At 30.2% G+C, this 16,060-nt stretch overlaps 1 protein-coding gene across 1 annotated transcript in view; it reads right to left on the minus strand.

The window, feature by feature from the left end:
- Positions 1–469: 469 nt before the first annotated feature.
- LOC131845410 (potassium voltage-gated channel subfamily KQT member 1-like) overlaps positions 470–16,060 on the minus strand; it is a gene marked incomplete at its 5' end in the record, with an annotated part of 60,658 nt that continues 45,067 nt past the window's right edge. Inside the window, 6 exons of the mRNA XM_059194474.1 lie at positions 470–717; positions 3,335–3,441; positions 3,824–4,131; positions 4,211–4,307; positions 9,414–9,541; positions 13,800–13,870. Of these exons, the coding sequence (XP_059050457.1) occupies positions 470–717; positions 3,335–3,441; positions 3,824–4,131; positions 4,211–4,307; positions 9,414–9,541; positions 13,800–13,870 (959 nt within the window). The remainder of the gene's footprint in view (positions 718–3,334; positions 3,442–3,823; positions 4,132–4,210; positions 4,308–9,413; positions 9,542–13,799; positions 13,871–16,060) is intronic.

Here is a 16,060-nt window from a genome sequence, read left to right on the forward strand (position 1 = left end):
AACATTTTTTGATATCGACAGTGAAATTAGATGCGCCGTTGCAATTAGGTACTTAAGGTATTACAAAAAATTGGATTTTTCCATAAAAAAACTACTGACTAAAATAGATTTTGTATACAATTGTAACTTTCGAATAACCTATGTTAGGGCTGTTTTTTCTGTACCATGACTTTAAATATAGCTACCTAATAGTAAGCGATATATTTATACATATGAATATGTGCAACAAACCTATCGCCTCCACTATACCGGTTCGCACAAATACTGTTGAAAGACTCTTGTATCAGTTTAAATTGAATATGAAAGGAAACCATGGAGAAAAATGTTTGATAATTAATAGGTTGGAAGATTGAAATCGCATTTTTACAAATGTCACTCGTATTTTCTGTATGGTGCCGATTGCACTATAATCGTCGTCGGTGCATTTCTTTGAAAGTTTCACCTATTAGACAGAGGAGTATATTTCGAATCAGGCATCAGGGTGCAAGAGATGTAGGTCGACAGCAACATCACGACGTTGCGCGCGCACGAGTCGCGGAGGCGGCTGCGCGACGTCGCCCAGCAGGGCCGCGTCTTCAGCCAGCGAGTCGCCGGAGCCGTAGCCTCGTTCCTCACCCGCATCTCCCTCACACCATGACGCGGAGCCGGAGCTTGCGGAGCGAGAGCCCCCAGCATCCGCTTCCGTCTCTACATCTACCGAGCAACTCGCACAAACTTCTGAAATTAAATCATATTAACATATACTCACTACATGGGAGTTACAAATACACACAGTTTTCCATACATATCATGTTTGCTTTATATTCAAAGAAATTCGTAGGCAGTCAACCATTTACAGGTAAGAATGTAGATATTTTTTTTGTAAAATTGCTCATAATACTTTAAAATGCTTGTTCAGGCAAAAAAATTTTTTCTTTCATAATTTGATAATTATGGACCTGTGCCTATTTTTACAACATACTGTTTTATTTTCAAATAATGAACACTTAATGCGTTGCGTCAAAAAATGTATCTACCACTTACGTACTCAATACTTAAGTGGTAGATATGTATAAAATTCAGTTATGCTTAACTGTAGTGAGAATCTATGTGATTCGTCCAAACTTCTGACCATCTACGTACTTCTTTTGATCTATATTCTAGTAAATAGATATATTGTATATTGTTTTCGATAAATCCATGTCTGACTATATATAGCAAAACTAGAATCACAAGCTGTAATGTAATAAATGTATTTCTATTACAAAAACTTTATTTTATTTTTATTGATTATAAACTTTTTTGCTATAAGTATGAATGATATATTTCATTATCGATATTATAATACCAGTGCTAGTCCTGAGAGACAGCGTTTATGGTCTTGTCTATTTACGATGTTGTTTTGTTATAGATACTCTAAGGACGTACTAGTGAGATTATAGTAGATATCGTGGAGCACAAAAATGGTCTTGTATACTTGTATCTGTGTAATTAATCTACGAATAACACATTTTTTTTATTCATGGATTGAAGTCTCTATGACATAATTATTTGGCTAAGAATTAAAATTTATAAAAATCCGTAAAACCGTTACGATTTTCGTATCTAAAGAATAGCATACATTCAGATTTACAATCTGGATATTAACATAAGCCAATACAGTAAATTATACTGTATTGGATAAGAAATTGTTGAAGAAGTTTTCTTTCATTAAATATTAAGTTATAAACATAATTTAAAGTTTATATTATATACGCATATATAAATCTAACTATATTTAAATCTACATCACATTAACATGCTGAATTGATGGAAGATGTCACAAAAAAATAAAATTAATTGATGAACAAAACTATAATCTTTTGGCCTAAAAGAGTTGATTTTATGTAATACTGAAATGTAAAACTTCAAGTATGCGCTTCATGTTGTATAATTTATATAATTTTTCCAGAGTCCAATCTCAGAGTAAAAAGTTATACGCATGTCATTATCATTTTTTATTATGATTAAGTATCTCTTAAAACATTTTTTAATATAGACCGAACAAATTCAAATTATATAATACTAAACACAATTTTAAATAAAAGGGTCTTGTTGATAACATAAAGTAATGTGAGTTGTGTATATAAAGTAACGACATTTAGATACAAATGTAAAAATCAGACATAAAAATGAGGTAAGTATGACTAAGTACAAGAAACTTTCATTCGTAGGTACATTCATGAAAAGGGAATATAGAAGGGAGTGGGGATTAGAGAGACACTAAAATTATACACATTCCACACATCGAAAGGGGTAGGATTAGGACTCACTCAGCCGATGGCGGCCAAATACAATGGGGCTCTCCCAAGTCGTCGGTCATAGAGAAGTGGACGATGAATAGTCTTCATAAGATGCTGCAATTTTGTAATATTCGCATAGTTATACCTATGGCAAGGATGTGGAATTGGTTAAATTACAATTTCAGTACGAAGTACAACAATTGTGCTAAACACGTTAAAATATTTATAAGCATGAAAATTAAGATTAGTGTAGAGTTAATAATCTACACACTATAAAAATACTTAACTTAAAGTTTATGCTTTTTAAATTCCATACCTATACATTTGGAAGTATAGAGTTTTGCTGAAATTTGTACATAATAGATTGATTTATGGAATACCAAATATTTAATTTTTATCTTTAATTACTTACACGACTGATCTTGAAACGTAAACCGTTAATTTAATTGAAAAAAGTTTCTACGACTAATACTTTCATAAATATTGATAATTTAACTATTGTGTTTATACGTTAATTTAATGTACTCATTATTCATGAAGTCCCTTTTATTTCGTTAGGTATGTCATATATTTTCTGTTTCGATTCTTATACATATTATATGCAAATAATATGTCAGTCTAATGTTAACAACGATAGGACTAATAATAGCAGTCTTAAATTTTTTGACATTTCATGATAGCTAGGACTTACTTTATGAATGTGATATTTCATTGAAAGATAAGAATAGATGCCACAGGGTATTATCAAACTTTGCCTTTAAAAACAAAGCAAGTTAGTTGATAAAGGCTGACCGTTATTTTATTTATTTTAGTTTCTGCTTCACTGAACAATGCTGTTAGACTTATAATTTTATTTATGTATTTGTTATTTAACCAAACGTTAAACCTTCAAGAAAAACTAATATGCAGCCTTGAAGCTACCATTAGGGTTACATTACGCATATCACAAATTATAATAATCTAAATCATATTAGACTTATTACGCAAAATTTATACTGCGTCCGGGTACATTATTGTAAGTACCGGCTAAAGCTAAGACTAAGTAAAAAACTGATTCTTATATAAATACTGACCTGAACTATCAGTTGCTAGCCGCGGAGGCGTGTCCTCCCTGTCTGTAGGTACAACTATTACCACTTCATCGTCTCTTGGAGAATCACCGTTTCGACTTGACGAAGTTCTGAAAATATTGAATATAATAAATTTTTATAAAATATTTTATCTACATGTATATACGAAGAAATACTTTTTTACTTTAATAATAATATAATATTACATTATTACTTTTTTAATTGAATTTGTTTGCTTATTTATTACAAGTGTTCGTAAACACATGAGGTATTTTAAATAAATATTTTATAATTATTTAAATCTAATATTAATTTCGTTTTATTTCATTCAATTGGTACTAAAGTGACATAATGAAATATTATCGACTTTTACCTTAGGTTACTTTTAATAAATTATCTCATCTATTTAACAACAATCTAAAAATATGTGTCCAACTATTAAATAAACATAATTTAATTATATGGACTCTGGATTTATACATATGGACTTACTTAACAATGACTTTTTTCCGCATAAATCTAGTTCCTAAATCTGAGTAACCCCTGTGCATAGGTCGTTTATGCGGCAGAGGATGTGCGGAGGCAGGTGTTGGATGCTCGAACGCCCTAGACACCGGCGAGTTGGGCTCCGAACACTGTTTGTCGGACAACGCCCCCGGTCGGACTCGGAGCGCCAGCGCGCCTTCCGTTGAGGAGCCACTGTGACCTGGACCACCTCCTCCGCATATCTGACGTGTTCCTCGTCTATCTTCCTCATACATTTCTAATAAATGATCCAACTTACTTTCTATATCATCTACCTAAAAATGACCAAAATTGTTATTCCACATATGCCTGATATACTTTTTTTGGGTTGTGAACAAACTAGTTAACACTTACTTGTCTTTCAATTTTAACTACTCTGGAAGCAAGACTGATTTTGGATGCATATACATCTTTAGCTTTTGATCCTTGTTTCCCAAGTATTTGGTCTAATCTGTGAATTTATAAATATAATTATAATTACTTACTGCTATTTGATTTGATGCAACAGTATTTGCTTTAATAAATTAATAATTATTGATATATGGCAATAATGTACTAGAATATAGCATAATAATATAACATTGCACTATTGATTTGCAGTCTAAACTATATTTTGCTATGTGAATATGATTTAGAAAAGCGTTGCAATGCTGAATATTAATAACGGTGCGTGTTTATTTCTAGAGCACCTAAACAATACAGACTTAAACAAAAGCAGTCTAGAACATACAAAAATAAGACAAGCAACGAATTCTATAATATGTTTGTGTTTTTAACAAACATATTACGGATATTATTTGTAAATTAGTACTCCGCCATTGTTTTAACTGTATGGTTTCTACTAACTATTAAGCCTCTGTATTGATAGAGGTTATCCACATAGCATGCCATGAACGAATTAAATATTTTACTTTTGAATAAATGGATAGGTTAGAACTAATTATAACTACTATATTATTACATTGATTTTAATTTGTTTATTAAAATTTATTCAAACTGTATAATTTAATTTATTCTACCTAATAAATATTACCCAATAATGTATTAAGTTCATTATTTTATATTAAATGTAATTAATATTAATGAGCTACATTACTTAATAATTAAGAAAAATAATTTCAAAAAAGATATTTTTAAATTTTTTTTTACGGCTCTATTATCTTATTGACGGATTGAGTGTAATAAAATGTACCCCAGGTGCACGCATATATACGTTTTGATTGAGTATTTATTTAGTTATTATATAAATACTCAATATAAAAACTACTTTATTTAGTTATTATTTTGTGTATATTCACTAATATTAAAAACGCGAAAGTTTGTTAGTATGGATGGATGGATTTTTGTTATTCTTTCAAGCATAAACTACTGAACGGCACACAACGAACACATAGGCTATACCCGCGATAGTATTTCGTAAAAACTTTATTATATAGATAATAGCTGTGCCCGGTTTTATCTGCATGAAATGTATAGCCTATGTGGTATTCTGATGTATAAGTATATCATATAACATAAAGTTTCATCAGAATCCGTTCAATAGTTTATGCGTGAAATAGTAACAAACATCCATCCATTCATACTCACAAACTTTCGCGTTTCTAATATTAGTAAGATTTAAACAGTTTAAAAACTGATTATAGTATTTATTAACTTTGACTTATTTCTTTTCGCGAATTTGTATCATTAAATATATTTTTATCTTGTCAAGTTTTTTTTTAATATTAGGCTTTTGAAGTATCGGTAAAGTTTTTATATAAGGTTTAGGTAGAAATTTAAGAATTAACATCTTCAAACCAGTTTTGGTAATTCAAGGTAGAATAAATAAAGCACAATAATTACAATCTCGATAATGGTAGGACATACATAAGTGGAAATACGATAATGTTTTTGAAACTACTCCTTCATGTAATGTTATTTTGTTTATACGATAGAATATGCAAATACGGTCCATGAAAAATTTGTAACGCTTATAGAAATGAATATCTAAACCATTATAAACCATTCATGGTGAACTTTATGTATTGTAATTCCTGAGAAATAAAGCAAAGTTTCATAGATACCCCGTATTTTCTCGATACGAGTATCTCAATTTTCAAACCGGAATAACACATATACGTATATATGTAATTTGTTTGTTGTAAAAACCTACTGAGATACCTATAGAAATGATTTTGTACTGCGCAGTATATGAAAAGTTCAAATTTCATTATTATATTACATATGATTGTATTATTATTACATACTAAGAACACATTTTTTTCTGATTTTCAAATTTTCGTAAGTATAAATAAAGTGCATTTTAAAATTTCGTAAGTAACTATATTTCACGTATCAATTTCAGTGTAGATAAATTCATAAGTTTTCTTAAGGTGTTCTATAAGTAGGTATATAAATAACATCATCAGAGAAGTTTTCGAATTAGAACCTAAGAAGAAATACATTCGAACATAGCTGTGTCATTAAATAATAATTGCCATTTTCAGCCTTTGCTCAGAATTCAGAATTCACATTTGCTGAGTAAGTGAGAAAGGACAATGATTTTCCAATTCCTTCAATATAACTATTAAATTGGTATTTTATCAATAACATGGTAGCATATGTATATGGTAGCATGGTTTAGCATAATTTTACGTTCAACTTATATATGTTATATATTTGTTTGTTTGCAGTATGAATTATTAGTTCTTGTTTATTTTGCGGACGATGTAAATAAATTTCCTCCTCTTTTTATACCTCCAATAACTTACCCTTATACCTTTATTAACTAGTTTATTCCTACTCTTAACCTCGAAAAATTATAATTTTCCTAAATTAATACGTTCCATAAATTGACTAGGTAATAAATAAAACGGAGTATCATATGGAAGGCGTATTTTGAATATATATGCAACGATATAAAAGATTTTATTTACAAGAAGATTAAAGATATATTTTCTGATTTTTTATTTTCAATAAGTTTGGACTATTAGTGCGTTTGATAACTGTATTCCTTTTTGTATTGCCTTTTGTCTTCGCTTGATATTCGATAGTATCGTTAGTTTCCAAACTGTGACAGACGGATTGATACGCAAACTAGGTTATTGTTGGGGAAAAATCTTATGAGTTATGTTGTTGACGTACTGGCCATACAGTTTTTTATTTCATATTTAAATTGTACATATTGTGACAGACAACAACAGATTATTTAGCTATATCATTATTATCACTGCATAGTATAAAACAAAGTCGCTGTCGCTGTCGAACAGACAGTCCCTATGTATGCTTAAGGGGGTCTTCCTATGTGATGGGTTGAAAAAATCGATTTTTTTTTCATAAATTGCTCCCTTAACATGTCTAGAATACGGTAGTAAAGCGATTTTAGAAAATTCGAAGTCGTTTTAAAGATACAGCAGGTAAAAGAAAGAGCGGTTCGGAGCGGTGAGTTGGCAGTTAGAGACCGGGCCTATTGTGTACCGTCGGCTTTATACCTGGCCTCCCTTTTATTAATATATTTGTTTATACAAGTTTAGACACGTTTAGGTAAACTTACTGATAAAGTTATCCAAGAAATTACAAAATTCTACGGATTAGCAATTCGACGCCATCCAGATTCGCTTGAAGATATGAGAAAGGAAGTTTGGGCAACGTACTATCACAAATGTTCTTCTGATGAAAACCCTCAGCATCAATTTTGTCCAGAAGGCGAAGACAGTTGGTGTAAATGGCGTAAGGCTGAAGCTAATAATGAACTGGACCAATTTCATCACGATAAACCACCTCTAATTCCGCAAGTCCAAGAAGCTATCAAACCGGTTTTCGAAGATTTATCGAAAGACGAATTATTAATTCGTTGTTTAGGAGCAGAGACACAAAACAATAACGAATCTTTGAATACTTTGATTTGGACTTTCGCTCCTAAACATCTTCATTCTGGTCCTAAAGTTGTTGAAATTGCTAGCTACTTAGCAGTTATTATCTTTAATGAAGGTTTTCAAGGTATTTTAAAAGTTATGTCGATTATGGGATGCCCTGTTGGTCGTGAAGCCCAAGCGTATGTTGAGAAACGGGATGAAAAGCGAATCTTACGCTCTGAGCGGCGCGTAAGTGATGTCGTTAAACAAGCCAGGATTGACTCAAGAGCTGAACAATCTGCTTTAAAAGAGTTTCACGAGGAAGAGGAAGGAATACTCTATGGACCAGGCATCGCCGATTGAGAGTAAGTTGATATTTTAATAGTTTTTAACGGACTTGAAACTTTAAACGCGTTTTTCTCAAAACTGTATTTTTCAAACCTTCCTCCATTGTATCTCAGAAACGGCTGGACCGAATTACTTGAAATTTACAGGGCACACTCAATATATGTAAACGCATGGAATGAACTATTATCAATCGAAAATTTTCCAAACTTCGATTTTTTTATAGCAAAAAACAAAAAAAAAAAACGCCTAATTTGCAACTTTTATTTCAAATGTCTATCAAAAATCCAATTTTTTTTATATTCATTTGATTATAGGTCATTCCGTGCTTTTAAGCCTACAAATTAAAACGCCGTTTTTTTTTTTTCAGATAAGCCGATCAGCCGGAATCGTGGAGGAAGTGGGAGCTCTTTTTTTCGAGGCGGGGGTGTTCAGAGCGCTGTAATTCTAGTTTGACTGAATATTTTTAGCTGAAATTTTATATTTATACTGTCCAAATATGTGTTAATAAATGATAAAAAACTTGAAGCTCTAAATATTTACTGGTCGTAGAAAAAAAATCCTAAAATATATATATAAATCTTTAAAAGTATGCATCGGAATTTGCAACGCTTTTTTTAATAGATAGAGTGACTCAAGAGGAAGTTTTACATATATAATACATGTACACCCGTGCGAAGCCGGGGCGAGTAGCTAGTTAAATTATTAATAAAAATCTATAATACTAAAGTTTTATATATCTAAATAAAACGTAAAATCTATTATACTAGACACTAGGTTACAGCATGTGATGATTGTTTTTTAAGTTATTATAGTTATGAACGGAGAATATCTAGTTATATATAACAAACAAAGAGCATGCTTACCGCACTCTTTTTAATCTATAATTTCTATACATAAAATATATATATATATATATTATATATATATATATATATATATAAAGTTATGTATATAGAATAAGTAGGTACCCATATTTCATAATACATCGAATATTGGTTTCTTCTTTAAGAATATGTACTTAACATAAATTTGAATAAAAATGACTTATTTATATATTTTGTATTCTTATTTTCAATGAAAGATGTACGCATTATCTAAAGATACCCATAAAAATTTAGAATAAATCACTAATTAAGTAATTTATTTTCTATATTTTCCTTTACTAACATTTTCCTGATTGTGAGTTTATTTAAAAAAAACATTTTTGATATGTCCTTATATGTCTATTATTACAATTAAATATTTTTTATAATAATAAGGGGCGTTCTAACAGGTTTATTCGATGATGAATGTAGGCAGTGAATGAAGCTCTAGAGACTGGCAGAAGGCCTGCGGGCGCGGTGCGGGCACAGTGAGCGAGCGCCCTTTTACCTCACCTGTATTGCAGGTTCTTGGTTCGGTTTAGTAGATCAGCGTGCCCCGAGGAGTATTGTTCTATCACGTCTTTCACGTCGTAAGGTTTCAACGCTTCTCTAAATCTCTTGCGTGCGACAAAATACTTGAGCTACACGGAAATAACAGACAATGGGTGGTTCATCAAAGTAAAACTATCATAAATATATTATAATGTCCAATATTAATCAATTATGTATTATTTATTTAAAACGTAGGTTTAACTGGAGTCACATGCCAACTGCCAATGAGAATATGGAGTTGACGCAAATATTTTCTGGCATTACTATGCCTCTTACTAATTCATTATGCACAGGCAGCCATGCATATACAATACTATATTGTCATTTTACGACACCTAACAACAATGGTCTACCACCAAGTTCAAAAGTGGTAGGGGATGACATAATATAATCACTGTAAATATACACCACAAATACATACTGAATAACTGCAGAAAATTCCTCTATCTTATGAAACAATAAATTTCTGGTCATTTGGAATATTTCGTATAGATTATTTCATAATGTCATTATATGTTATTTCTTAGCGATATTTACAGTGAAATACATTTGTAATTACAATATAGCATAGCACACAAACTAACTACATTAAGGTATATTAGAATTGTTGCCAAACGTTCTACAAATAAGTACCACATTGCAAGACAGTAGACACGAGAAATGTAAAAGGTAGAGAGATATTAAACTGTAGTGCAAGGTGTAGGTAAATACAAGAGCGTTCTTGTTAGGCTATCAGTACCTAGTCTGGACGTTTTTCACTCGCCCCAGTAGGTCCACATGGCCCGCGGAATATTGTTCAATAACGTCCTTAACGTCGTAGGGCTTTAGGGCCTCCTTAAACTTACGTCGTGCCACAAAATACTTCATCTGTCAGAATTTTATAATATTTTTTATTTTTTACTTAAAAAGTTTGTAATAATGATGTCCTGTTATCATGTAAAGGTGGATTTAGACTAAGTGAAAGAATTTGATTTATATTTGAGTAATGTTTGTATTATATTGTAAACTCTACCCATGTAGCGACCACACAACTAAATTTGGAGTTAAAATGTGTTGTTATTGCGTTGTTAGCTATAGTCTATAACGTAAATATGCCTGGCTCTTTGTCATAGTATATGTTATGTCCATTGTACTTTTAGTTTAAATCCACCTTAAGGTATTCAGTTAAGTATAGTGTAATGAGGTATTTAATTATAAGAATACTGTAAAGATTTCAAAAAGTAATATAATTCCAAATTGTAATACACTACGTAAGTAGATATATATATATAGCGGCGCACCCGCCGGTAGCCTCGCGCTGTTGGCTCGTTGCTAAGCAACGGATACCCCGGTAGCGGTTGGGCAACGGGAGGCCGGCGGCAGTTGGTCGTTGAATACCGCAGGGAACGCTATAATCTTCCAAGTTATTTTAATTATTTTATGACGATCCAACAAAATATGTATGTTTATATGTCTTTAAGTTTTTTAAAATATTATAATTAAAACTTATACAATCTTTGTTGTAATTTAGAAAAAAAATATTGTTAAGTTATTATTATACATATATTTATATAACAATACAAATTTTACTACTAATAAAGAAATAGGCGAACACAATTAACCAAAAATGTAGTAGCATGCAGTACTACAGGTACCTACTGGAATAACGGTTAAGGTTGAATATGTAGGTTTCAACATTGCAAACAAGCTTAATAATTCAGGGCCCCGCGATGACTACCATTTTTACCTCTCCTATCAATTATGTAACAAAAGGGAGGTATATTATAGGGATAGATTAAACCAATATTAAGTGTTAATTTTGGTTTGAAATACTGTTACTCAAATATAATCTAACATTCACCTATATATAGAAGAAGTAGCGAATAAAAATAAATTGTGCCTCACCAATCAGAAACTGCGTAAAGAAACTTCGAATCCATAGGTCATAAAATTTAGAGGACACAATAAATAGGATCTACAATTCAATTGGTCGAGGCCACCAATTGGGCCCATCTTATAGCCCTTACTTGACTCAGGGCATTGCAGTTCTAGGTTCTGAATTGACTAATGAAGAGAATGTCTCTCTGTCTACCACGAATGAGGCTCTGGGAATGGTACATACAAGCCTTTGCCTTAGGTAAACGGGTAGAACATCTAAAACTATTAAAACATAGGTAAGTCCTTATAATACTTTAATGTTGAAATAATTTTAATTTTTCTTTATTTATTACTTAAAGTTATCATTCTTGACGAATAACGTAACAATGTACCCAATTTAAAAGGTATTTGTTTTGTGAATAGCAAGATATAATGAAATGAACTTTATTATATATTCTAACTACGCTGGATGTGCATCCTCATGAGTACTGTGTACTATAAAATGATTATTTATGGCAGTTATGGATAATTATAATGCAATGTTTCTTATAATAAATAGATGTTCAATGACTCCGATTAAACAAATCATAATTATAATTATGTACTTTTATGAACGAGAAAAGGCAGTATTGTATGTTTAGTTGTTAATGTGTAATGTTTTAATGGTGGATATTAACTACAAACATTGAAATCAACCCAAATTTAAAACATAGTAACCAAACATGGGAAAGTTTCGTGTTTGGCGTAGATGGGTCCTATAAAACTATGAAATACGTGGATACTTATAATCAATAAGAAATAAAGATAAACAGACAATAAGGGTACGTATATTAATATCTATATAGAATGAAAAAAGACATATCTTTACTTACATTATAAAATTTGTTTTCGATTGTACATAGGTCCACCAGTTACCAAGATATTTGTAACAGTTATCAATAATCACGGGATTTACCACGTTTTATTTCTTTTTATTGAGTACTCGATATTTCGCTAGTGTTTCAATCGTCATTTAAACTGAAGAGCAGTAATGGTACATGGTAAACAAAATCTTTTATGGACAGACATATTCGTCTACCTTCACACGTCTTTATTTGTTGCTACTATTGAAACTCGCTCGATACTCATTTAGGCAAACTATACTCAGAGTATCTTCATGAAAACTTATTGAACACGAAATGTTAATAATACATAATATCTTCGGTTGACGCAATTCAATCAAATAATCGTGTCCCGATCCCAACAAGTGTTTCGCTATAGCTGATTTACAACTTTCAGCTTTTTCGCTGCTCTACAGTTTAACCGTATTTATGGCAGTTGAAACACTGCTGAAATATCGGGAACTTAATAAAAATAAATAAAATGTGGTAAGGTCCCGTAATTTCATCTAACTTTTTTTAATTGCACGTATAAATAATTACCGCGTCCAATTTAAAATAGTAAATAACAGCTTCGAAATATAAGAAGTTCATAAATCATCATGGCAAATATTCCGTTTATATAATGCGTATAATTATATAGAACCAAGAACATAATTTAAAGCACTTTTTTCTGATTTATTTATTAACAACTAGTTCATTAAAAAAGTTGAGACGTAGGTACTTACAAAACGCTTACTTAATTCATCCTCGTTTAGAAACTTACTACGAAACGAATTTAAGGCTGCTATATTTTTTAGACCTTTGTGTTGTAATATAATGGATGTTGTATCCTATCTGACCTGAATTTAATATTAATTGCAGGTAAAATCAGGTCCATATTGGTGAGCCAAATATATATAAGATAATGTTGCTATATGATATAAGTTAAGGTTCTCATTGTTTCTTAATATGACGCAATAATGTTTTCAATATTTCCTAGACTAACATAGTTGTTATAAGCTTCCTATAATCCTATTGTCATAAATCTATAATAATTTTATATAATAATATAATAATAGAGAAAAAAAAATATTCTTGCAGTAAGACCAACTGTATACAAATCGGTATAATAAGGTTCTTACACTAGAAGCACAAAATGAATATTAAACTTTAATTTAATAATTTCTAAATTAATTTGATCTATATATATATATATATACATAGTTATGATAATAATAAAATAACTCGGCGTCAATTTAGCTAACTCAACTCATGGGTTATGAGTACGATATACAATTGCGTTACAAGTGCGTGTACAACGGTAGATGGATAATTTTTGCCATTAATTATCGTATAAAAATACCTTAAAATATATATGCAAGACACTACTAAAATTGACACAGTAATTGTAAAATGTAAGTTTATATAAGTGACACAAAAGTATGAAAAGAATAGATAAACGTTACACAGACAACAGAATTACAGTAAATCGCCGTTCTCAACGACAGTTGACTATAAGGTGACAACAATATTTTAATATTACCTACTCATGACCACACAAATATATATATATATATATATTATATATATTTTCAAAATGTTCACTTAATTAGTAGAATATGATACATACCTTTCTTATAAACCGAATTGCCGCTTTATGTCGTGTGGTCAGCATCACACAGCGTGGTTCGTCGTCTTCATCTGTACAGATAGAATATAATTTCAGTATGCTTTAAATTTTTAATAGTATAATGATTAAAATATCAGATATCTGCGAGTTCGGAATCATTTATTGCCAACTGAAGTTTATATTTTCGTAGGTAATTGAAATGACTAACAAATTATAACATTCGTTTTCTTACATAAATTATTCAGCTGTAGCTTTGCAGTTAAAGAAGCGTCATGTTAGTCATTAAGGGTATGCCAAACCAAAACCTACTGAAGTTTGATTACACACATGAAACTGAATGATTTTACCAAAAATTAGCAAGTGCAATCTTCATACAAATTGCATGGTCACGTGATCAATTGAGTATATGAAGAGTACAATTTTATTGGTGAATATTATTCCAGTTTCAGTATTCCACAAGATTTTCAGCTTGGAAAACCATTTACGACTAACCTTATATACCTAAACACCATAGGATATCAAGAAAATTTATTAAATTCATGTTTGGTCAAATTAAATTATAATGGCTGATTAATGAGCATTAATTAAATAAAAAAAAAACAGGGGTCTACTCTGAAAGTACAAATCCGAATAGGTCTCATATTTTAGCATTATTACGTCAAATATCGAATCTTTCTCAATTAATCTGTATTATTAGATCAGTCTAAATAATTATGAGTATAGCAAAAACACGCAATATATATATATAAACACCTCTTTTCTTCTTGGGCACTTTGTATATTTATATATATATATATATATATATATATATATATATATATATATATATATTATACCTATAATTCGACCCCACCGAATAACAAGTTTATATATAATGATTGAAGTTCATAATAGAAAACTACCGAACATTTAAGAGTAACTTCGTTATGTTATTTCTTTGTAGACCCCTGGCTAGTCGTTATTTAAACACTAATTTTGAGAACTTTCAATTGTTTCATTTATAATTCATATATAGTATAAATGTGCAGTCAAGTGCTAATGCAAAGCATTAATCATTTGTAAAAATATAATAAAAATAAGAGCCTATTTATGAAGCAAATTGTATCAGAATTTAGTATTAAATTCTGACGATTTTTATCCATTATTATTATCATACCTACTTAGATATAAAGTAACGAAACTTTATATCTAAGTAGGTATGACAATAATAATGGATAAAAATCGACAGAATTTGTCACAAATGGATAATCTGAATCAAAAGGCAGCTTGAGTACTTCAGTCATGACATGTAGTTTCGCGTGCTGCATGTCAATTCAACCAAATTACAATAATTTTATTGATTTACTGTCACGGTGGCTAATGACAACGAAGGGTGTCAATACAAGCCTACATTTTAGTAACCATGAAGAATTTCACAGTAATGGAGTTCTATAATTAATTTAGTTTTCAAATATTTGGTATTAGAAATACCAAGTAGTAGTAAATATTTGAAAACTAAATTGATTATAAATAATTGCCTATATACTTATATAGACTATTATTTAAAAAATACTGTATTCATTTATTTTAAATGTTGTAGAAAACTGAATGAATTACGTTTTTTATAGTTGCACGTAATAGACAAACATAAATATTTCAATATATGTAATTAAAGCAAATTATAGTAGTACATATCTATTATTATTATAAATTGGAACGATCTGCTAAATATATATTTCCAATAAAAGACATACGAATAGTATTAAATTTGATCCGTTCATAATTTACATTTGGTCTAAGAAATGATCTTACTAACTAAATAACTATTTCTATTAAATATATTTGGGCAGAATTAGAGACAGAAAACTGATAATTACGACTTAATGAATTCAGATAATTAACTGTATCTAGAGTTAATAATTAATTATTGCTTATGAAGCACGCTCAGATTGGAAATTGACGACTCTGTGACAAAGATAACCTTATCTGAAATCGAATATTTACACTTAGGTAAGATTTCTATTAGCGCAGTTTTTTTGTAATTGTAATAGGACATTGGGAAATTCATAAACAAAAGAAATCAAGGATAAAGGTATTAATTATATTAATACAGGATTATAATATTATAATATTACAGGATTATTCATTATTTTAAATAACAAAATAATTTGTATTACGTTTTCATTGTATATATTAATTTTCATTTCGAACTCTACCTACGTAGAAGATCTCTCAACTGTTTGTAACTGTGGAATGTATGTATAGTATTATACTATACATAC

Source organism: Achroia grisella, unplaced genomic scaffold (genome assembly GCF_030625045.1).
Source record: "Achroia grisella isolate CSIRO2021 unplaced genomic scaffold, CSIRO_AGI_Agris_v1 utg4646, whole genome shotgun sequence".
NCBI classification, from domain to species: Eukaryota; Metazoa; Arthropoda; class Insecta; order Lepidoptera; family Pyralidae; genus Achroia; species Achroia grisella.